The 23,792-nt window shown below is 33.9% G+C and overlaps 1 protein-coding gene across 5 annotated transcripts in view; it reads left to right on the top strand.

The window, feature by feature from the left end:
* The window catches only part of RALGPS2 (Ral GEF with PH domain and SH3 binding motif 2), a 219,737-nt gene extending 196,248 nt beyond the window's left edge, over nucleotides 1-23,489 (top strand). For 4 of the 5 annotated variants that reach the window (XM_074308477.1, XM_074308478.1, XM_074308476.1 and 1 more), the window contains 6 exons: nucleotides 2,901-2,978; nucleotides 4,536-4,641; nucleotides 6,482-6,574; nucleotides 12,120-12,225; nucleotides 13,264-13,355; nucleotides 20,718-23,489. In XM_074308477.1, the coding sequence (XP_074164578.1) occupies nucleotides 2,901-2,978; nucleotides 4,536-4,641; nucleotides 6,482-6,574; nucleotides 12,120-12,225; nucleotides 13,264-13,355; nucleotides 20,718-20,747 (505 nt within the window). In that variant the 3' untranslated portion in view covers nucleotides 20,748-23,489. The remainder of the gene's footprint in view (nucleotides 1-2,900; nucleotides 2,979-4,535; nucleotides 4,642-6,481; nucleotides 6,575-12,119; nucleotides 12,226-13,263; nucleotides 13,356-20,717) is intronic. The other variant, XM_074308480.1, reaches the window with a different exon arrangement.
* The last annotated feature ends 303 nt before the right edge of the window (nucleotides 23,490-23,792 follow it).

The raw sequence follows: 23,792 nt of genomic DNA on the forward strand, positions 1-23,792 counted from the left end.
TCAGTGACTTGGGGGGCAAGGGCCTCTGCTGAAAGATAGAAGGGGCTGGGTGATGAGGTTTGGATTAACTCCCTTGAACAGTTGGGTAATTGTTTATTGAAATATAAAAGGATTACCCTGTGCCCTGAGATTGAACAACATAAATTTGTTGTGGCCCCAGTCCCTATGGTGTTCTGATGCACTCCATTTCTGTTTAGCAGCATTTGAATAGGAGTGAAGGAGAGTCAGTGGTCGGAATAATCCAGGATTAGGATTTGGCCACAGAACTAGAGGGCAATGGATTCTACTGCCTTGAGACATTGACTAAAAGTCACTAATATAAACTAGATCATGTTGTGTGTCCTGAATGGTCTGAAGAATGAGAGATTGCATTTGATTGTATTTGTGATATAATAATAATAGAATTTTCCTTAAGATTTGTCATAAAGTTAAGATGAATTTTAAAGCTTTTTTTTTTTTTATTTCCATGACTTTAGCATTTCCTTGAGCTCTATGTAGAACAGAAGATTATAATTCTAGTCATAACTACCACTAACTCACTTTGATCAAGTCATATAACTTCTCTAGGAGAAAGCTTCTTATGGTTGAGAGTATTGGGCTTGGGATCAGGGTAGATTCATTTTCTATCTTTCACAGTTAATTAACTGGGTAACTACAGACATGTCACTTCACCCTATATAAAATAGAGTTGTGCATATCTCACACAGAGTTCTTCTGAGATAATGTAAATTGTTTTGTGAAGTTTAAAATGTAATTTCCTCATATGTTTTTTTTTTTAAAGTTTAAACTAAAAATTCCCTTCCAGCTTTGTGTAAGTTAGCGATTAAGAAAAGCAGTCAACCCCAGATTCTTCCTCTATTCCAAAGGGAGGCATTGTGTCATTTAGTAAGTTGAAGTATCCATAATGCAACCTTACAAGCATATTTGAACATTTTCAGCAGCACAGAAAGTTTTTATTCACCCCTTATAAATTGGTAGTGTAGTATTTCTCCCTATATGTATAACTACTTCTTTTTATTGTTTATATAGTTTGATTTAAAAGATCATAATCGTCTGCTTACAGCAAAAGAAGTACAAAATTTGCATAAAATGTCATTTGTGTTTGAATTTCAGAAGAAAAAAAGAGATTAATAATAATAATGTTAGAATTAAAATTCATTTAAGGCTTTTTCCTTTTTTCTAGTAATTTCTAGTATTCTTAGCACTTTATCTTCATTTCTTAACTGAAGTAATTTATAAATAAAGTGGATATAACTTACAAATGTTATTTTTAGTGTCTGCTCAAATTGTGTAACAGCTTATGCCAAAATTTGATCTCCTTATCCTTACACTTATAAGTTTTCTAAAAAGTTTATAAAAATCTTTATAAAAATCCTCAGGATTTTAAGTACAAGTATATATGAAGTGATAGTAAAAGTTTTGAAAAAGAAAAGAAAATCAAGAATTAAATTTTAATACTTAGGTTCATAAAGATTTCTTCTATATATGACACAAGTAGTTTACATGATGTTATATTTTTAGATATCAAAATATTCAGCATTTCATTTTTACTGGATTTAGAATTATTTTTTTAAATACTATTTACTTTTAAATTATTTCTTTTGCAAACTTAATCTGCATTCTTTTTGCTTAGATTTTCATAAAAGGAAAAAGCAGAAGAGTTCCCATTGACTTTTGTCTCCAAATCCAAAAAGTTTTATAATAATTAAGGTTTTTCTTCTTGATAGAGTTATCAACTGTTAGTTTCTGTTACTCCTTAAAATATTCTGTAATTATGTTCCAGATTATTTTGGTAATACCCAGAGAATTAGTAGTAGAAGAATAATGTGTTAAATGATTCTGGCAGCTTCATTATAAGGATACTCTTTCTAGGATTGATCTTCAGAAATTTCTAAAAACTTGGTGACATGTTTCACTCTTCAGCCATTTGCATTTAAGAGACACTTGTCATTGTGCCAAGTTTAACTCATATAGCATATCATTTAAAATTGCAAATACAGTTAAAAAATGCTGCCCAGATAAAATTTAGACAAGGAATAAGACTGGAAAAAATAATAATAATGAAACCTGACTTAAGATTCTTGATAGTAGATAGCAGATTACAAAATATTAAACTTAATGCATAAAATTATTCTTCTTTAAGTAAATTTGCATTCTATATTTACTATTGCTTAAAATAACATAATGGTGTTTTTCATTTTAAATGTTATTTGTGAACAGTGCCACTTTTAACTTTCTCCAGGCAAAGAGGACTTTCAGTGTTTATTGGTGTTTTTCCTTTTTTAACAATCTCATATTTTTAATAAATAATGCCTCAAAATATTAACATTTCCTAACTATTAATTGATATGAAAAAAATTACGGCCAATGTTTAGTGCTTTGTTAACCATTTGCCACTTTTCTTGTGTCTGGTCGATGGAGTTTAAAAGGAAATGATAGATAAGATTATTGTAGCTCATTGAGAGGCTTTGTTGCATTTTAGGTGTCTTCATAGGGACATGAAATAAAAATGAATTGTTCAGGTCATTCAGGTATCACTACTCAAATTTGAATTCAAGGAGATATGATAGGAGCTAATCGTTGTATTTTTAAGTGTTTCTATATTTTTGCTATACTTTGTGTATCTGCAACACTTTAATTCTTTACAAAAATTATGGTGATGAAAATCTGGTGATAAATGTTTTTTAGAGGAACTGGCATCACCTGTTATATGATGAATGATTTTTTTAATCTATGCTGCATGCTTTTTTAAAAAGAGAGAACTCATCAGATACTGTCCATTTGTAAGAAGTAGTTAGCCATATTAACTAGGAGAAACTATTATACTGTTCTAGGTACTGATGATGATTGTGTGAATAAAAGTATATGTAATATATACAATTTATAATGGAATCCAACAGGAACAGATTATACCATTCTCTCGGTCCGGTGACAAGAGTGGCACGAAATGGCTATCGGGGCCACATGAAGGCCAGCAGGTACAATTTCCCTGCACTCAGGGGTCATAGAATTTCCCTCTGGTGTTGGTGATTGGCTTAAGTGGGTGTGGTCTGACATTATTCCTGTTCTTTCCCAAATCATTGATTAATATTTAACCAAAAATCCCAATATACCTTTCTTCTCATGATTTAATGTTTATATGATTTTGCAATATGGCTCCCTTCTAACCTACAGATGATTGCTAGTATCTTGCATCTTTGTGGCAAATTCTTAAAGATGCTTTTAAGTAGGTTATCTTTAGTTTCTGGGTCTTATTGCTGCTTTTTAGTCATCATATTGGCCACAAAACTAATTGTTAAGAGGCTTCATTTAACGTGTTTTCTTTGCTAACCCCTTTACATTCAGTTTGTCTTTTTAATTGTGGCATTAGGCAAATTTTAGGTGATGAATTTTGATAAGCCATTGACAAAGCCATCATATTTCTAATAATAATAATTATTATTATTACATTTTGAAAATCATTCTCATTCAGCCTAATTAAAGTAGGTTTCTTTTTGCACCGGGATAATTATAGAAATAAATGAGAAAAGGAAGGGCACAAAACAGCCAGTTAATAATATTACTATAAAAGAGCAAATATTAATTCTTAGTGTTAAATTTCATGGTGTCTGAATTAGTCTCCATGCATGTGGCTTCAAATTCATAGCTCTAGCAAAAATTTTCTAGTGATTATCAGATCCTAAGTCACTGTGAAGACACCTAAATTTTATGATATTAGATCAACTAACAAGCTCAAATTTACATTGATTTTTGAAGGGCTTCTTTACTCCATTTATAGAGGACTATGGTTACCATCTGAAAGTTTTTTTTTAACTATAAGAATTTAGACTAATTGAAAAATCATTTGTTTCTTATTTATTGTTGTTGTGATTGTTATTGTTGTCTTGAAATTTATGGAAAGGAAAGCTGAGGGGTTTTTTGTCTCTATTCCCTTCTTGAGCAGTCTGTAGGCTATAATGGAATATTTGTTCTTTATAATATTAAATTATAATATTGGTTTATGGCCAGACCAGGGTTTTTGATCTACTTTATTACAGCTTCTATTACTCTTATTTCAGATATTTTAAAATTAAATCAAATATGTTTTCTTAGAGCTTTTGCTGTGGTGGGGTTTTTTATGGTTTCTGCTTTGTTTTTGTAGTTAAACTTAAATGATTCTGACAAAAAGAATCCTTATCTTTCTCAGCTACTGAAAAATTCTATTGGGGAAATATACATAATATTAACGTAATAGTATAGCTTTAATTAAATCCTTATTCAAGTTTATTTTAAGCCTGTAAATGTATTGATATATAGAAAAGTTCTATATTCTGAGACGTCTGCTGGATTTAATAATTTCTTAATTAACTTTGTAGGTTTATAAATTTCAGATGAACTTTTTCTAGTTACCAGTCCTTTTTTCTCTGAGCTCTTAAAAATGAAGTAACGCAATTTTAAAATAAAGAATGATAATGTTTCACTTGTATATTACCTGTCTTTTTAAACTGCCTAGACAAAAGCTCTTAGATATTCCTTTTTCTTTTACATAATTATAGTTCTGCAGAGTCAGAAGATTTGGCTGTACATCTCTATCCAGGAGCAGTTACTATTCAAGGTGTTCTCAGGAGGAAAACTGTTTTAAAAGAAGGCAAAAAGCCTACGGTAATACTTCATCATATTTATCAGAAGTATGAAACTACATTAGTTTTGGATCTAAAATAATGTGATGATGAACCTTGGGGAAATCAGCCAGTGTAACTTGGTGGTAACCTAATTACATGTATTCCTTGCTGTATAACATATCTGTGTTACCAAAAGTTGAATGTGAGTAAAATCATATTTTAAATGCATTAGCACCTCTTGTTATTTAAAGGAAAATTGTTTTCTCTCCTATTATGAAACTTATTAGTATAAATAAAGGATTTTCATCTATATTGTTTGCTTAAAGTCTTTTATTGTTATAAAATATTATCCCAAGAATTTGTGTACAGAATTCTGAATATATGGACCGCTGGCAGATTTTCCTTTCCATGAAAAATACTACTTCTATTTGAAAGACCTAAAAGGTTTTGAAAATTATTTCCAATCCAGCAATAACTGTATTTAAAAAATATTCTACAACCTTATATTCAAAATAATTACAATTTTGCAAGCTATATTTTAAATACTACTCCTAGAATTAACTTCTGAAAACCAATGTGTACTTTTTAAATAATGGAGAAACCCTGGTCTTTCACTACTACTTCAGCAATCCAGTGATCATCTTGTGTCCTCCAATCCATAAGAAATTAATAGAATCTAATTTAATATGAAGATGGTATGTGTTTAGTGCTATATATATAACAGTTTTTAGAGGAATTCTGACTACTAAGGAAATTGTTGCCTTTATTTATTTCACTTTGTTGAAGCACATGAAATATAATATTGCAGAAAGATCACTGAATCTGGGTGGTTGGAAACCTTGGGTTCTAATGATGGTTCTGGCACCATTAGTCATGTGGTGTAGGAAAGAACAGCTTTCCAGGCCTCAGTTTCTGAAAGGCATTGGCAAATACTATTATCTTTAGCCAACTACATGATAGGTTTTTGTAGTTACACCTGGAAAGAACCATCATCTGGTCATTTAATTGTTTTCCAACGGCACAAAGGTAATAAGTAACTTTCTGACTCCAGATATCCAACCATCTCTGAACTGCTGACATATACAAAAAATATGATTTCCAACCTTAATCTTCTTATGCTAATAAAAAAAATCAACATATCCACAAAAAGCGGGGTTAACTTGTCAGAGTGGAGGAGAGATAATAATTGAGTTTCCTTCATGAAATAAGAAAACATTTCAACAAAAGTCAGCGGTATCTACTAAGTTTGGTGAATGAGGAGAGTCATATTTATTAAAAAATAAAAGTACCCTGAAATTTAAATTCTATTAAATAAAGAATAACATTTTTAAATTGTGAAAAAGCAAAAGATATAACAATTTCTGAGTTGTGAGGGGCCCCAGTGGCAATCTAACTATGCCTTGTGGAAGTTAGGATGTCAACAGGCAGAGATTTGGACAAATAGGAGGTGGTAAAATATTTGCACACAGGCAATGAGTTGGAATGAGATAAGAGATTGAATGGGAAAAGCAAGTAATACAATTGGTCAGTAATACAGGATAAACTGAAGGAGAATAATGTAACATAAAATTAATTGTATGAGAGAATATTTTCAATTTTTATAAAACTACAACTATTTCTTAACTTTCCTGAATTTCTCTTTCTTGCTTTCCTGTCAGAAAAATTAGAATCTAATGTATTGCCTTTGTGCTCAATTATGGTGACAATAGTTACCTAGTGATCAGCAACTTCTTCTTTAATAGTTTCCTTTTTTGAACTTTATTTTAATTGTGTTTAATTTTCAAATGCCTCAGATCTTTTAGGAAATAGGGAAATTTATAGCAATTGCTTGTAGGGTTCATGTGTTTTAATTTATTAACTTGGTTCCTTGATCTCCACAGGTAGCATCTTGGACAAAATATTGGGCAGCTCTGTGTGGGACACAACTTTTTTACTATGCTGCCAAGTCTCTAAAAGCTACAGAGAGAAAGCATGTAAGTTCATGACTTATTGTTCTGATTTCAGAAGTTCCGATATGTTTTCCTCCTTAGATTCCTCATAACACTATCTCTGCATCTCTGCATCTCTCCTTTGTACTAATCACTTGTGTGTGTGTGTGTGTGTGTGTGTGTGTGTGTGTGTGTGTGTGTGTGTGTGTTCTATTACATATGAAATAAATTTTCTTCCCACAATTATAAGCTCTGGAGGGCAAAGGATGGATTTCATTTCTTCCTCTTCTATTCCCAATTACATGGCATAATATCTGTATTAATATATTATGTTAATATTCAGATTTTTAGTGATCTATATTAAAGCAGTGTGCTTTTTCTTATTTTGAAATTTTTTCTGAGAGCTTTTAGATTTTTTTTTTTTTTTTTGAGTATGCTATTTTGAAACGTGAACATTTCAAAATGAATTCTGGTATAGAGAATTCAATAGATCATTCCCCCCCTCCTCCCCCAGGCTGGGGTTAAGTGACTTGCCCAGGGTCACACAGCTAGTAAGTGTTAAGTGTCTGAGACCAGATTTGAACTCGGGTCCTCCTGAATTCAGGGCTGCTGCTCTATCCACTGAGGCACCTAACTGCCCCAATCATTTGATTCAATCAAGCATGTTAACTTGACCATCTTGTTTCATTTACTAAAGGGATGAACAAACTATTGGGAGTCCTTTCAAGGAAATTTTTTTTGACTCAAGCCTGTTACTTGATTGTAGTACTTTAATTTTCTTTTCCACCTAATGAGATATGTAACTTATGTTTTAATTATTAACTTTTTCTTGCATTTTAAAAAGTTGAGTCTTGGTTCCTTTTTATAGGATACTAGTAAGCAGCTAATGGTATTTTTTGTTTAGATTTCTACTTCTAGAATTACAATCTCAAAACTGGAATTTAATAATAAGCAGTATAATATCACCAAAAAAGAGAATTTTCCTTTTTATCTAAATAAGTATATTTTTAAAATGCATTTGATCTGTAATCAAGATGTTTTACAGATCTCAAATAAAACCCTGGGACAGTCTAAACAGAGTGACATTTAAGATTGTTACAGAAAGATTCAAAAGTTATTGAACAAAGAAATATGGGTCCTAGAGACAGAAGTGGCCTACTGATCTCATTTCTTCCAATTCCCTCATTTTAAAGTGGAGTCAGCCAAAGCCTAGAGAATTGACAGCACTTTGTCAAAATTGTACTGCCAAACAGAAACACAATCAGGATTAGGAACTGAGTCTCCTAAATTCTAAGTGAGAGTTTTTCTCTTTTGCTTGGTAATCTGAATGGAACCAATGAGGTATGGGTAGGGAGAAAGGGAAAAACATTAATTTTGAGACTTCCCTTTCCTGATGCCTTATATAGCCATCAAAATGGTAATGCACATATAGCTATTTTTCTTCAAAACTGCTTTTTAGGAAAGTTTATTTGAATTTTCAATCTCCTTCTAGAAGTTTAATTTAACTGTAGTCTTCTAGAAACTTAGGTGTTAATTGTCATGTAAAAGCTTAAATTGTACCAAAAATAATCTGTGATGATTTGTCTAGTCAATTTTATTTTTAAACTTTTTCTTCTCTTTTAACCTAAATATGATTTATGTTCTCTTTGTCTCTGTCTCTCTCACCCTGTATGCCCATAGAACCTATAATATTAGAGGTTGAAGGAACATTAGGTTTATAGAAGAGTATTCTGAATTTATTGATGATGAAATTAAGATCCAGAGAGGTTATGACATGTCCATTGTTGCATAGCTAGTTAGTAGAATATCAAAGACTAGACTCTCTGGTTTTTTATGTTAATTTCCTCATATAAAAAAGCAGGCAAAAAGCATGTTACCTGCTTACTTATAATGCCAAGCATTGTACAAAATGCTGGGAATACTAATGCAAGCAAAAAGTAAGATTGACCTTATTCTCAAGGAGTTTATATTCCAATGGGAGAAGATAGCACATAAAAGGGAGTTGAAGAGTGGGGTAGAGGCTGTGGTAGTTAAGTGTAGAAGTCAAGAACTAAGTCAGGTAAAAACATAGTGGATCCAGACTGTGCCCAGAAAGGAGAAATTAAATGGGAGGAGACCAGCCACATGGCAGAGGATTTATTTCAGTGTGGGAAGGTAGTTACTTCATGATGATACATATCTGAAGCATAGCCAGAGAAGGAATGAATGAAGCATCAGGAACAAAACATCATTCAATATCGATCTACTTCTGCCAATAATTTACCCTGCAACCTTGGAAAAGCTACTCAAACTTACTTCATTTGTTTGTTTCCAAGTTTGGGGAAAATTAGTTGATTACAATACTTACAGAGAGGAAGAATTTATTTTATTAATCTTTAACAGAATATGTTTTTAGCCCAAACAACACCTCTTCATTTAAGTATGTGTGCATGTTAGACATTAAAATGTGTATATGCTTATATATTTGTGTGTGTGTGTGTGTGTGTGTGTATAGGCTCTTGCAAGGTTAAAAATACTTTGCAAAGTTAAGTTTATGTTATCCAAAGTTTAACAAGCCCCTAGACTAGTTAAATCTTGCTAGTATAGTTTCACTTCTAAGTAGTTTCTAGTTAGTTAAGTTAGTTCTAAGTAGTTTTCTGCCAGATTTTTAACATTTTCTTTCCTTATTGTATATTTCAATAGTTTTCAAATTTCAAATACCTCAAATTTTCAAATCTCAAATATTCTCTCAATTTAAAAGAATACTTTTCTCTGCAAATTCACAATAAAGTTACTAGCTTAAATTTTATCTAGGAATCCTTCAAAAATTGATTTAAACATCTTAAAATATAACTTAATCAGATAATTCTAGTTGTTTAACGTGATTTTCACGTCAACATTTTCCTTCATGATTAAGGCATGTGCATGCTTTCCAAAAATGTTTGTTTTACTTTAGTGTTGGTTGAAAAATTAAAACTTATGTCCTCACAACCAAGAATAGACACATAATTTTCAATTCATTTGTTCTACTTAGTCTTAACTAAAGAGTATTTCTTCATTAACTAGGGAAATTAAGGAATCTAAAAATATATGTCTTTGATTTCTTATTTGGGGCCAGGTAACATTTTCTTCATGTGTGAATCACAAAATCTGCTATCTTAAAAAGATGGTGATTTAACAATAAAGTGGTGTTTGTTTTTTTTGTTTTTTTTTTTTTTTCAGTTTTTGATTAGAAAAAAGTCATAAAGAAGTTGTTACAGTTCACTGGATAATACTGGAAATCATTTATTAGACTTGTGTTTTACATTGTATTGCATAAGAACTACATATGATAAAAACACTAAAATTAATTTAATTACATGTTTCAGAGAATTATTTTGGTTTAAATTTCTTGACTGAATAATGAATTCCAGCACGCTGGCTTTTAGAACAAGATAATAGGAAAAATCAGGAAATCCTGCTAAGTTCCTTTGAAAAGACTTAAGCCACCAAACCAGCAAGTAGGAAATTGTTCAAGTTCTTATTTTTGAACTTTATTTTCTTAAAGCTACCTAATTTCTGTTCTTTAATACTTTCATATTATTAATATATAGGACATTTATTGTCTTCATACAACAACCTTCAAATAAAACATTGAAAATAATTTGATGATTAAATAAGACATTTGCCAAATTCAGTCTCCATTCAAAAGATAGATATGTTATATAAAAACAGAAGATTCCCAGTTATATCTTAAATATTTATAAGTTTAAGTTTATATTTGATTTATTGGGGAGGATTAATATGTAATCATTCTTACTATTACAAGACTCTTCACATTAAGTATGACTCAAACCCCTTTTGTTTTAATGGTATATCAAGTTCTGTCCTCTCTTGAAAGGGGAAAGGTAAAATATATAAAAATTATTTTCTCTAAATTTCTGTTCAATCACTTTAAAGCCATGAGATTCTATGTTTACTTTCTTCATTTCCCAGCAACTGTGAAAAAGTTTGAAAAATATAGTAAATTTGTTTCAATTTAATGATATTGATTACAAAATTTACAGAATTCTAACTATATGATTCTAAGTAGAAAGTAAAATATAGAAGTATTATATAAGCTTTGCCAGTGGTTATCATATCAGCAGGAATTGATTTGTTAGTCATGTTTTAGGTATTGAACTTATTGATATTGCTATATAGTTGGCCCTTATGTAAGCAGAGAAAGTAGCTATTTCCCGAAGATAATAGTAAAAATACCCACAGGCCCATCTCCTCAAAATACCTCAATTGGTCTACCACAAGGCCTAAAACTCCCATAATTAATAGTAATTTCTTTGAGTTAAGGCATGATTTTCAAATATGAAAATTAAATGTTTCCATAGAGAGGCCTTACATTAACCCATTGGCACTATTTAAGTATATTTACACAATTACCTGACAGGAACAAGAGGAAAAGGATACATAAAAGACAACTTCTGATAGAGCAGTGGTCTCCAAAGTGGGGGCCAGGACCCCCATTCTAGGGGATGAGTGATCAGCCAGTAAAAAGAAAAGCATTCCACCTTCCCTCTTACAACATGGGGTGGAGTTTATTCACCATTTCCACTTGTACCTGTATCCCCAGAACTCCTCTTCCCTTTGGCTGCTGCTATACAAACCCCCAAACTCCTCCAATCTCTGTTGGCAGTCTGGGGTATTTGGGAAATGCTTGCCATTGCCTCCAGCCTGTAGGTAGCTGTCAGCTTGAACAGGAAACTCTTAGGGTTTGGGGACCAGTGACTCAGAAGTCCTGCCTCCTAATTTTCTTTGGGGGGGGGTGGTGTGGAGAACAGAGTGAATTGCATAACATGAATGAGCAAATAGATTGTGACCTTGGAGGCAACTTAAGTTCTTCCTCATTTTCACTAGTCCCATACCCACATATCCCTCTTGCCAAATCATTTCAGTTCTTCCTTAACATTCCATATTTTTCTTGTCTTTACATATACTGCCCAGTTCATGTCCTCATTGCCTCTCACATGGATTATTGAATTATCATTCTTAATTGGCTTTTCTACTTTATTTCTTCTCAGTCTAGTCCATCCTTCATATGATGGCCAAATTAATTTCCTAAAATTCTGGCCATGTCCCTCGATCTTTTGCTTAGTCAAAAGAAGGAAGGAAATAAATATTTATTAAGTACCTATAAAGAGGTGCCAGGCATTTTGCTAACTTCTTTACAGAAATTGCATTTTATCCTTACAACAACCCAGGGAGTTTTAAGTGCTGTCATTGTCCCCAGTTTACAGCTGAGGAAACCAAGATAGTCAGATTTATCAGTGATTTATCCAGGATCTCAAAGCTAGGAAGTATCTGAGGCAAGATTTCAACTCAAATCTTTGTGATCTTAGATCTGGCCCTCTATGCTCCTCAACATTGAGCTGCCCCTGTGAAAAAATCCAAATGAAACCTTATTGCTGCTACAAAATTTTATTTCAAGTTTATCTGCCCTTTTTAAAATTTCATTTTGCTAAGTTCTGTAATGTGCATAATCATTATAGTGGTACATACATATGTAATTTATAATTATATTCCTGTTTTTAGAATAAAGGATATATAATTTTTAATTAATGTTCTTATTTTATGTTAGTTTAAATCTACATCAAATAAGAATGTATCTGTGGTAGGATGGATGGTGATGATGGCTGATGATCCTGAACACCCAGATCTCTTCTTGCTGACAGACTCTGAAAAAGGTAATTGAGTTTAGTGCTTATTTCACTTTCTATCTCTCACTCCATAATGGTAGTCATGTCCTGAACCAGTCTTCCCTGCCCCGCCCTCTTGGTAATTCCATCACTTTCCACAGGAATAATTATCTCTGTATATCCAACCATCCTCTCTCCTGGTCACACGTCCTGCATCTCCAAATGTTTTTTAGATATTTTAAATGGAATATTCCATAGATATTTTAAACTTTTAAAATTCATCTTTACCTCAAAACCCACTCTTCTTCCAAACTTAACTATTTCTGTCAGGAACTCCCAGCCTTAGTATCATCCTGTTGCTCTCGATTCCCTATTCCCCTTCGATGCATGCATTTAGTTGCCAAATCCCACCCTTTCTACCTCTAGAACCTCTCAAGTCTTTTTCTTTCCTCTAATAGAGCTTCCACCTTAGCTAAAGTCTCCAGCACCTCTAATATGACCCATTGTATAACTTTCTAATGGGTCTTGAAGCCTCAAATCTCTCCCCATTCTAATTTATCTGTCATTCACCTGTCAAAATGATTGGACATAAAAACAAATCTGACTGGGTCCTTCCCCTATTCAGTAAACTTTAGTGATTCACCATTATTTCTGAGAACTTATAGGAGCTTCTCTATTTGGCTGGATTTTAAAGGTCCTTAAAAACCTGGTCCCAATTTTTTCCAGCCTTATTAACCATCACTCCTCTTCACACCCTCTACAACTCAATCAGTCAAGCCTTGATTTTCTTCCATTTCTCACACACACACTTTAATTCAAGCAAATATAAGCTCCCTGAAAAAAGGAATTCTGACTTTTTTTCCTTTTTTGCTCCATTGCCTGGCTCTTATTAGGCATCTAACCAGTGCTGATCAAGTGCTTATTTATTTGAGGAGTAATCATTATGACCTACTTTAGGGGTAAAAATAGTAAAAATAAGCTTTGGTGGCAAACTGATTTTTGATATTGGCAGCATCTACATTTTTTATTTACCTCTGCCTGATCATTTTTTTTTTCTTGGCTTTTTTTTTCCCCCCCTACATTTAGGAAACTCATACAAGTTTCAAGCTGGTAATAGAATGAATGCAATGCTGTGGTTTAAACATTTGAGTGCAGCTTGCCAAAGCAACAGACAACAGGTGAGTTAATAGTTTCAAATTATCTTGAGAGTACTATATAAGTCGAGAATTGTATTAAAAAGTGATTGAGAGAAAATATGAAGCTCCCTCCTAAATATGAAGTGAACAGATAGCATTGTGTTCATTATTTTTCTTGCACTGCCAGTAGAATAAACTCCCTTGAAGGTTTTTCCATTTACAGTTTCTATGATCTTAAAACTACTGAGAAAGGGGCTGTGTGCTCCCAGCAAGGAACTCCCTTTTGGTAGTTGACTTTGACTGCATATATTTAAAAAATCATCCATCATTTTCATTTGAAAGCTAAACTATCGTGGCAGCACACAGACTTTGAAATTCATTGAACATATCCAATGACTCTTAAGAGACACTTGATCTATTGAATTGATTCAAATGGAAAAGTCAAACATTCTGTAGAGTCTATTGAAACTTAATACATAGTCAAACAGTATGACTGGACATATTTTTATAACAAAGAATGTAAAATTAGTAAATGAAAACAGTTTATTTTGATCCATTTTCACTTAATCTGATTGAGTTTGCTTTCATCAAAGAACACTCACAGCTACTGAAATCGTTTTTTGTTTCCTGAAACAACTGTCATACCAGAATGATTTTTAATTGTGACCTTCAGATACTGACATCGTAGGATCTCCTAAGATTGGATTTTCATGTTCAGGACCTCTGAGTTATAGTAGGTCCTGAAGTGGTAAAGCAAGTATAACATAAACATCTCATCTTATCTCAACATTTTACAAGAAACTCTTAAGAGTTCTATAGAACAGTGATGGGGAAAAAAATTGACATAGCAACTTGATACTTGAAAAACAATATTTATATTTTTTCTATTTACATGTTTTAGGAATACTTATGCATGGCCATTTGGGGAAGGTGTGTAGTAGCGGGAGACTCTGGACCTTTGTTTTTACCCAAAATAGAAATTCCTCCCACTGATGCATATCAGCAATTCATCTATGGCATAGTCTCAGTTGCCTAAGGCACCAAGACAATACAAAACTAGAATTGTGTCAAAGGCGGGCCTCCTGGAACCTTGCTCTTCCTGACTCCAGAGCTGGAATACACCACACTGCCATTAATATCTAAAAACAGCCCTACGATGGGCTAATTGCACTGTCAGGCACCATTTTTAGTAGTCTTTCTTTTACAGAAACATTTAGTGTTAAATAGACCATAAACTTTTAATGAGTTCAAAAAGCCTAGAATGTAGAATATAGTAGGAAGTAGTTGATACTCAGAAGTAAAATGAAACAAAGGGAATAAATCTCATTTGATTTGCTTCATTCTTCAAAGATAGGCAGTTTGGTACTGCAGTTAAATAGAAGAATCAGCCAAAAGCATTGTCCAAGAGGAGCAAAAGGGTTTAGGGACTTGCTTCAAGCAAAAGCCATTTTGCTGTCTTGGGCAAGCTAGGTTTGTTTGTATTGATTGATATTGTGGTATTGATTTATGTGTACATAAATTTACATATGTGTATAAAAATCTCTGCTCCAAATTCAAAAATGAAAGGACTGGAAAAATGCATTCCTGCACTCCATATTATCAAGGAAGAAGAACATGTTTCTTGTAAGTTCAGGAGAGAATAAAGGTTTCAAAGAATAAAAAGAAAATTAGGATGTAAAGAAACAAAGGGGATTGTCTCCTGCGTCAGGAGGTGGGAGAATGAAAGAATGAAGCACATAGAAAGAAAGGGCAGAGGAAAGCTTTTCCTTTTCTGTGCTTCATGCTTAGAAAGCAGCCATGAAACTTTTCCTTTAGAAAGAGAAGCCTGGACCTCCTCTGGAGGAAGGAGCTTCTGGTGTTCCAAGGAATGAGAGGGATGATAATGTTACTGTGGTTTGTCCTTCATCCACCTGAGAGCCAGTGTGGTTCCAGAATGGGCTAAGGATCAGTCGGCACACAGTTTAGGAAGGGCCAGGAGCAGAGCAGAGATCTAGATACAACCCTGGTCTCTGATCCATTCACAAGAGCTTTTGGAAATCAGGTCAAACTCATGTGGTTGCCCAGAGAAGTCCACCATGGTTGCCTCTCAGTCCCACGTCAGCTTGCCTGCAGGAGCTCTGGCCCTTCCCCAAGTGCCAGTGCAGTACAGCAAGGCTGGGCTCCCTGCACATCCTCAGCAAGGACAGACACAGCATTGAGGTCAGTGGCCTCCTTGGTGCTGAATCGTCTGGCTTGAAATGGCTGCTGCTGTTTGGAGCCTTCAGTGAGAACAAACACGGCATCGGAGGTAATGAATGCACTGATGGTAACTGTTGTACCAGCCAAGACTAAAAGTGGAAGAAGAGTGGGAGGGCGGCTTTTTGTCTGCAGATGACCCTGCAGCCTCTAAGGCAGAGATGGAAAAGCTGCTCCATCAGCCAGTATATGGAACCATTATAGCAAATGAAGAAATTTTGAATACCGTGGATAGATTCACTCAGTATGCACATTGAGATTGCTACATACTGCTAGAACTGGGTCAGCGTTTGGGACGTTTCAAAGGAAAGTACAGGAGAGAACATGTATTATTCCTATCACACTGAAGGAAGATCTTAAAAGCTGTTGTGCAGACCTCATGGTTGTATGCCTGTGAAATCTGGACAGTGTGCCAACGCCCTGCCAGGAACCAAAATTGCCTCCATTAGGAAGATTTTGAAGATCACCTGGCAAGAGAAGGTATTGAGGTTCTTCTCGAGCCTAACTGCCAAGCCCTCCAACACTGCTGCAGAGAGTGCAGTTCTAATGGGCTAGCCACAGTGTCTGAATTCCAAAGACACATTTGCTTAAAAGACTATTTATATAGAATTCCCAAGAGAGGCACTAACGTGGTGGTCAGAAGCAGCTAAGAAAGGACAGTCCAGGTCTCTGAAGAACTTTGCTTCAGTTCGCGGCTTGGGCAACACTCACCTGGACATATGCCAAAACAGCATTGCGGTAGCTTGGAAGAAAAGAGAAATGCAAAATTTAGAGCCATTGTCTCTCCAGATGTCACCTGGTCTACTTGGGCCCAGTCTGTGAGAGAGCCTCTTGACATTGGTCTGATCAGTCATAGTCAGAAACACTACCTTGACTCCAACATAGTGAAGTCATTGGGTCTTTTTTTGAGCACAAAGGACCATAACCAATTATTTTTCCAATGTGCTACTTATACATAGTATATACAATATACCAAATATGGTATATATATATATATATATATATATATACACATTTACATGTGTGTACTAATGTATATACATACTATATTATATACTACATACAATATACTACATAAATTGTTCTCCTGGTTCTGTTCATTTCACTCTAACATCAGTTCATACAAGGTCAGGGGTTGTTTTCAATTTTTCTGTTTCCACAGGGTTTATCACAGTTCATGACACATAGTAAACACTTAATAAATGTTTGATGATGATTTCAGAGATAGGCTTACTGGAATCCAATGGCTTAATGTTTTTTTGCAGGGAGAACTCGCCCAAGAGGGATGGGAAGCTCTCACGAATAAAGTGATCACAGTGAAGAGGAAAAAAGAGCCTGCCATGGTTTGGGGGCTTATGAAAGTTGAAGTTAAAAGTAGATTTGGTTTAAGCTTTTTAGAAAGTGATTCAGAATTACACTAAAACATTGTAAAGATTGTAAAAAGAAGTTATGTATGGGAGATGGAAACCAAGGCAAGTAACAAAGAAGGAATTCCAGAGGGCAGCTGGATGATTAGGGTATAGAAGGGCTGACCATGGATCCACAAGACTTACATTCCAGCTTCGTTGTAGTTTTGACCAGCTTATAATCATGGATGAATCTCTTACCTGCTCAGATCCACAGTTGCTATCTGTGCAACCAAGATAATACTAACGCTGCTTAGTTCACAGGATTGTCATGAGGAAAGAGCTTATAAACATAACATACTCTTCTAATATGAATACTTATTATTATTGATCTCCATTACTGAAGATATTTGAGTGGAAGCTGAATGGCTTATTTTGAAGCATATTATAAAAGAATATTCCTCTTCAGGTACCTAGCAGATTAGATGACATTTGAAGTCACTTCTGGCTCCAAGATTCTATACTTTTATACATGTCCTCATAAAATTTGTGTTAGCATCCCCCAAGTCTGAAGTGAACTAAGGACAAAAAAAAAAAAAAAAAAGTCATTTGTTTGGGTTTGTTTTGAAGCTTTTTTTTGGTGGGGGGGAGTAAGGAGAGGATCAAAGAAGGAATAACACAGCTGTTCAGGGTAGAGCAAAGAAAGTTGAAACCCGAATGAGTCATGAATAACAAGAATCACCAGCCACCTCCAAGATTGCTAGAATGTTGAGTCAAAAAGATCTGAGCCCTTATCCTGTCTCAGATACTTTTAACTGGGAAATCAACCGAACTCTAATGTTCCATTTTCCTCATTTGTAAAGTGGCAAGTAATAATACTTATGGGGTCCTGTGAAGCTCAGATAAAATAATATAAAACGCTTTTGCAAACTTTCAGTTCAATCATATCACAGTCTTCATGTCTACAGCTCCTTTTACAGATGAAGAAATGAAAGCAAATAGGGTTAAGTGCCTTTCCCAAGGTCATACAGCTAATACCTGTCTAAGAATAGATCTGAACTAAGGGAAATGAGTCTTCCTGACTTGAGGCCCAGTTCTGTATCCCCTGTACCATCTAGCTGCCTTGCAAACATAAATTTCAGTTTTTATTACTGTTATTAGATGAAATAGTGAGAGGAATCCCTGATAATTAGTTCAACTATGGACCTCTTGCATAAATAACCTGGATGACAGAAGAGTTTATAAAGGGGGAAAATATTTTTCCCCATCACGTACCTATGGCAGTTCTATGACAAGAGTTGGCCATTAGTCTCTGAACTCACAATTCTTAATTCAAACATTCAGAAGCCAAAGAAGGTGATTTACAACTTTTGGTGTCAAGATGGTTTTTAGAAAGAGATTTGTACAGTAAAGGAATTAGCTTGTAGATTGATGGTGCCACATCTCAGTATAAGTGTTTCTTTCACTGGTATAAATTCAGTTACCGTTTATTGAGCCTACATTCTGCACAAGGCACTAGAGATTCAGAGAGAAACAAGAGAATCTGTCCTCAGAGAATTTGTATTCTTCTGAGGGGCTACACAGGTCAGTAACTGTGAGGTGATTTTAGGAAAAGACTTGGTAAACTAGGAGTTCCCAGAAAGATTTCTCATAGAAAGTGGTTCATGAGCTAAGTCTTGCCAATAGCTAAAAAATGAAAGCAAGCAGTGAGCACATTCTACACATGGGAGCACAATTCCTGTTTTCTGAAGCTGGGTCTTCCCCACATCTTCTCATCACCTTCTGCTCTTGTCCAAGACTTTTCCATCAGTTTTCTGGAGAGAAGATAACCCGTCATACTAGAGTAGCCTTTCTCTGGCTTTCTTCATAGCTGTCTAACGCCAGCTTAATAACTAAGCCATTGACCTATTGTCTCTCTCAATTCATACTATTTCCCCCTTCCTATTTTCCTTGTACCAGCTCCATAATTTTCATGAAATACCACTCATCCTTTTCTTAGGGTATGTTAAAAAAAAAACTTGATAATTAGAGGAAACTTTTTACTATGTTATCACTGGAAGACAAAAGAAACTTATTTTTACTGGCTAACATTTTTCTTTTGAGGTATACTTCAGAGGATTCGTATAGAATTCACATAGACACTTTAAATATCTCAAAACACAGTAATATACTTTTAAAACTAAAACATTATGCAAATGTAAGATAATATCCAATCTAACTTCCTCTTTATATATGTGATAAGGAAATGGGGATCCAGATACCTGGGCTGCCTGTAGTTGGAATATCAACCTTGCTGCTAAAATGGTAGAGTAATATCTGATGCAAAAAGACAGCATGGTTAAGGAATAGGGGAAAACCTAACTGTAGAGAGTTAGGTTCCAGCTCTGGCCAAGCCATCTGCTGGCTATAGGACTAATTTAAACTCTCTGAGCCTCAGTTTTCTCATTTGCAAATTAAGCATGATAGTGGTTTTTTTCAGAACCATTTTATAAACATAAAACATTCAAATGTGAGCTGTTATTTTTGTTTCCTCATCATCCAACATAGATGGGAAATAAGATGAGATACATAAAGTGAATTTTCTAGATCACCAAATTAAAGTACCTAGAAATGCTTAGAAAATGAAAGAACAAAAAAAACAGCTTTCTAAAATAAACTGTATACTTTTTTGCCTTATTGAAAATTAGCCCTTTTTTATGGCTAAAAGTTATTATGAACTTTTCTGTCAATAAATAACATGAGGATACTTCAGGGGCTATTGAGGTCAATATCATAGTGGGAACAAACCTCAAACTGTGCTAATTTTTAGTGCATTGATTTGGTAACATTAGTTTGGCTTTACCATGGGTCTTTTTTCTTTTTTTCACTTATTTCCTGTTTTACGGATGTTTTCCTAAGTAAATAATCTCTTAAATAAATAAAATGTTGCCTCAGTAAAATAACTTGTTTTTGGAAAGTACATTAGTTCTTTTAGGCTCTTTCCCCCCTGTTTTGTGCCCTGTTTGGAGGCATTGTCTAAATAGAATACATAAAAGAATAAACACATTTTCTGCCATGCTTATGTAATTAGGTACTGAACAAGTCTCAGACACTGATTTAAGAACACTCTATTGCAGAGAACTAGCATGGGTTCTGTCCTGACTTCTCAATCCCAATTTAAAACCCCACCTTCTATAAGAAGCCTTTCCTTAACCCTCTTTTAATTATTAATTATTAAGAATCAATGCTTTTCCTTCTTTTAATTATTTCTTCTTTATCCTGTATATAGCTCACTTTCTATATATTAATTTATATGTTGTCTCCCTCAATAGATTGTCAGCTCTTTGAGGCAGGGACTGTTTTTTGACTCTTTTTTGTATTCCCAGAATTTAGTATCGTGCCTAGCACACAGTAGATACTTCCTGTAGTGAAGTCAAAGCATTTCTTTTTCATGTTTTAATTCACTACAAAGATTTTAGCTAAATTTTATTTGATCTATGTCTGTATTGGATTTTTTTCCCCTTAGATCCTCCAGAATGTAGATGTCAAACTTATTGCCAGCAAAACTACAATATAGCCACCAGATTAAAATATAACTGAAAAATGTTTTAATAAAATGAACAAAAATATAAGGTAGATTTTTTTGGTGGGTTTTCAAAGTCAATATGCAACTTTCAGGGATAGGAATCTATTAGAGTTTGCTATAAACTGAACACTTTTTTATTATTACTATATTAATTTTCTTTTAATTTACAATTTCTGGATAATATCAAATTAGGAAACTTGACATTGGCTTGTCTGAATGACATGAGATATTGGTACAGTTATATTTTATGTTTTTCAGGTTCCTACCAACTTGATGACTTTTGAATAAAAAGGTAAAAACCTAAAAAAGAAGACAGATGAACTGTGGCTCACGTGTGTAGAGTAAGGACCTGATGGACGGGTGCCAGCTGTACAAATCGGTGCCAGAACAGAGCCTGCGAGCTCAGCCTCTAGACTTTGGAGAACTGAACAAAACAAAAAAGCACTAATTTCAGGGAATGGACTCACAATGAGTGATATTCCCAAAGTGAAAAATTGGAATTGCAACATGAACTGCCATGGACCATGCTTCTTTTCTCTGAACTGACCTGTGGAAACCACTGCCTTAAAGAGTGAAAGGAAAAACAACATGAAACACCAAATAGTGTGTGTGAGACTTCTGGCGGTGCTGTGCTTAGGGTAGATGTAGCTAGTTTGCATTTCTTTTAACTTTCTACTAATTTTGGATGGGGGGTGGGATCACATTTTTTAGGCATTCTTTAAAGAAAAAAGTAAAACATTTCTTAAGGCTTACATTAGGAGCTGGGTTTGAACTGTGGATATGAAGAACTTTTCACATTCTAGGGATTTTACCAGCAATCCACTTTAAGAGCTTCTCTCATACTCCATTTGTCTGTAGCCCCACACTCTCTCTCAGACCTAGAGTGGAAGAACTGTGTAATTGTTATAATGTGATTGGGGAAGGGGGAGGGGTTGTTGTTGTCGATGTTTTTATTGTTGTTTTAAACACTAAACTTGCAATTCTTAGTACTGTATGGGAAACATTATTTTCTGCAGGAGACACAAAGGCTGAGTAGTAGTCGTACACCAGACCCTTGAGTGGGGAGGGAGGAGTTGTTTTTATTGAAAGATCCAGAGAAGCATGGATGCTTCTAACTGGGGTTAAAGTATAGTCCCGTTGTCTAATTGTATGGGCATTTGCATTATTGAATGAGAGGGAGAGATAGACATAGAAAAGAATTGTAATCTCAAACATCCTACCAAAAGGTGATTTTTATAATAACCATATTATATAATTGAAAGGATCATCCAATTTTCTAGTCACATAAGATTTATGTCAGTAAGGTATTACATACCTGATAAGATCTGAATTCAGGAACCTTCCTTTTATAGTGTTTAAACTACAAAGTGCCAGAGTTTATTTTCTTGAAATTATTCATTTTAATTATTATTCAAGAAGAAACTCAGTAGCACATTGGTTTAAAGCCTTCCCACTATGTACATGATTTTTGTTTTTTTTGGGGGGGGGTTGTGTTGCTTCTTTTTTTTTTTTAATAAATTGAACATGGATAAAATATTTTACCTTAAGATGGATGAGTAAAACAATCATTTTGAAAGGGAACAATATAATGTATGGATGAATTTGAGACATAGATTAAAATCTAGCAACCTACCTTCTTATACAAGTTACCCTTTATAATAAGAAATTTTTTTCTAGAAACTTAGTAAAGAACTTTAACAGGAAACCATATCCTATTAGTTAAATTTTATATCTATGTTTTGAATTCCAAATTGTGCTGTCTTCTATGCAACACTCCATTTAACTACAAAAATATAAAGAGGAGAATGATAATTACAAAATAGTTACAATTCTATCATCTCAACTTCAAAATGAGCTTTGAACAAAGATAATCTATTTGGTCAGCTACATAATTATCATCAAGTAAACTTTTGAAGCCCTCTTGCATTTTAAAAGTAGCCCAAATTAAGAAATATCACATGACATTTTCTAGGAATTGATTTATATCTCTACATTCCTATTATAAAGTTAGCCTTTTAAAACATTTTCTTAGGTGTTAGCTCTTTTTTTTTTTTTAACCATAAGTATTTAGCCCTTGATCCTATGAAATTTTAAATAGGTAATATTAAACCCAGAAATTTAAAAAAAAAAAAAAAAGGATCAATTATGGTAAGAAAGGGGATGTTATGATGCAGAAGTCTTTTTAAGTGTTAACTTCTGTGGATTTCTTTTTGTTTGTGAAAAGGATGTAGCAATTATTTAGTATGTATCTTGATATAAGCCAGTTAGAAACGACATTTGATTTTAGTGTCCATTATCTTCTGTTTTTCTCTATTGTAGGAGATAATGGTTTTGACCTCAAAATGTTTTATTTTGGAAAGTGACATGAATTGGAAGATGGTAAAAGGAGTTGCCTGCAATTTTTCAATTCATGCATCCCCCAAGTTTGACCCATGTTGGGTACATAGCAAAGACACCATCTGCATAGCCATCAGTATTACTATGTAGACTTTGCACATCTTCAATTTTGTCTTTCATGTTTAAAAGTTCCTTAATGTATTTTGTTTTCACAAATAAGTGGTTTTTTTTTTTTGTTTGTTTTTTTGTTTTTTACCATGTGTGTACTTTAAAAGAGTGAGACAGTATAGATGAGATTGCTGTGGATGTATATATATCTATATCTATATATCTATATCTATGTAAATAGATATAGATATATATGCTAATGTTGCAGGCTAACCATTCTGTTCTCATATTAGAGCAAAAATATGCAACTGGAAGTCAGAGCCTGATGTCGTAGTTTTGCCAAAGACAGAACCATGTTGTGTTGGAAGGTGTGCTTGATGTTTTTCAACTCTTTAGTCCATTTATGCACAGAGGAATTGCTGAGATTTGATTGTAAAAATTCTACTTGACTCACAGATATATTCACAATTCTTGGTTTATCTCTTAACTTCAAATTGATCCATTTCCAGGAATTTGTCATTGATGCCAAAATTATCCCAATTACAAATATCAATTAAAGCATTACAGGAACAATCCAAAAGTTCACTATTTTTGTTTTATTGTTGTTCATTCAAATGAATTTATTAGGATAGCAAAAGCACTAGAGTTCTTACCAAGTTTCCTAAGTGGTTTGTTTGAAGATAAGTTTTATTTCCCCTGCCTTATTAAGCCTTCTGTCACTTCAATTTCTATGTGTTTCAAATAAGATCATAAATGTGTCCTCTTTCCTTCCTGCTCCTACCAAGAATTTACTTGAGAAGGAATCTAAACCGATTTAGGCAGTAAACCATAGACATCACGTGTCCTGAACAGACATCAGCAAACACTTCATTTGAGGTATATGTTTTA

This window comes from Sminthopsis crassicaudata, chromosome 4 (genome assembly GCF_048593235.1).
Source record: "Sminthopsis crassicaudata isolate SCR6 chromosome 4, ASM4859323v1, whole genome shotgun sequence".
Classification (NCBI taxonomy): Eukaryota; Metazoa; Chordata; class Mammalia; order Dasyuromorphia; family Dasyuridae; genus Sminthopsis; species Sminthopsis crassicaudata.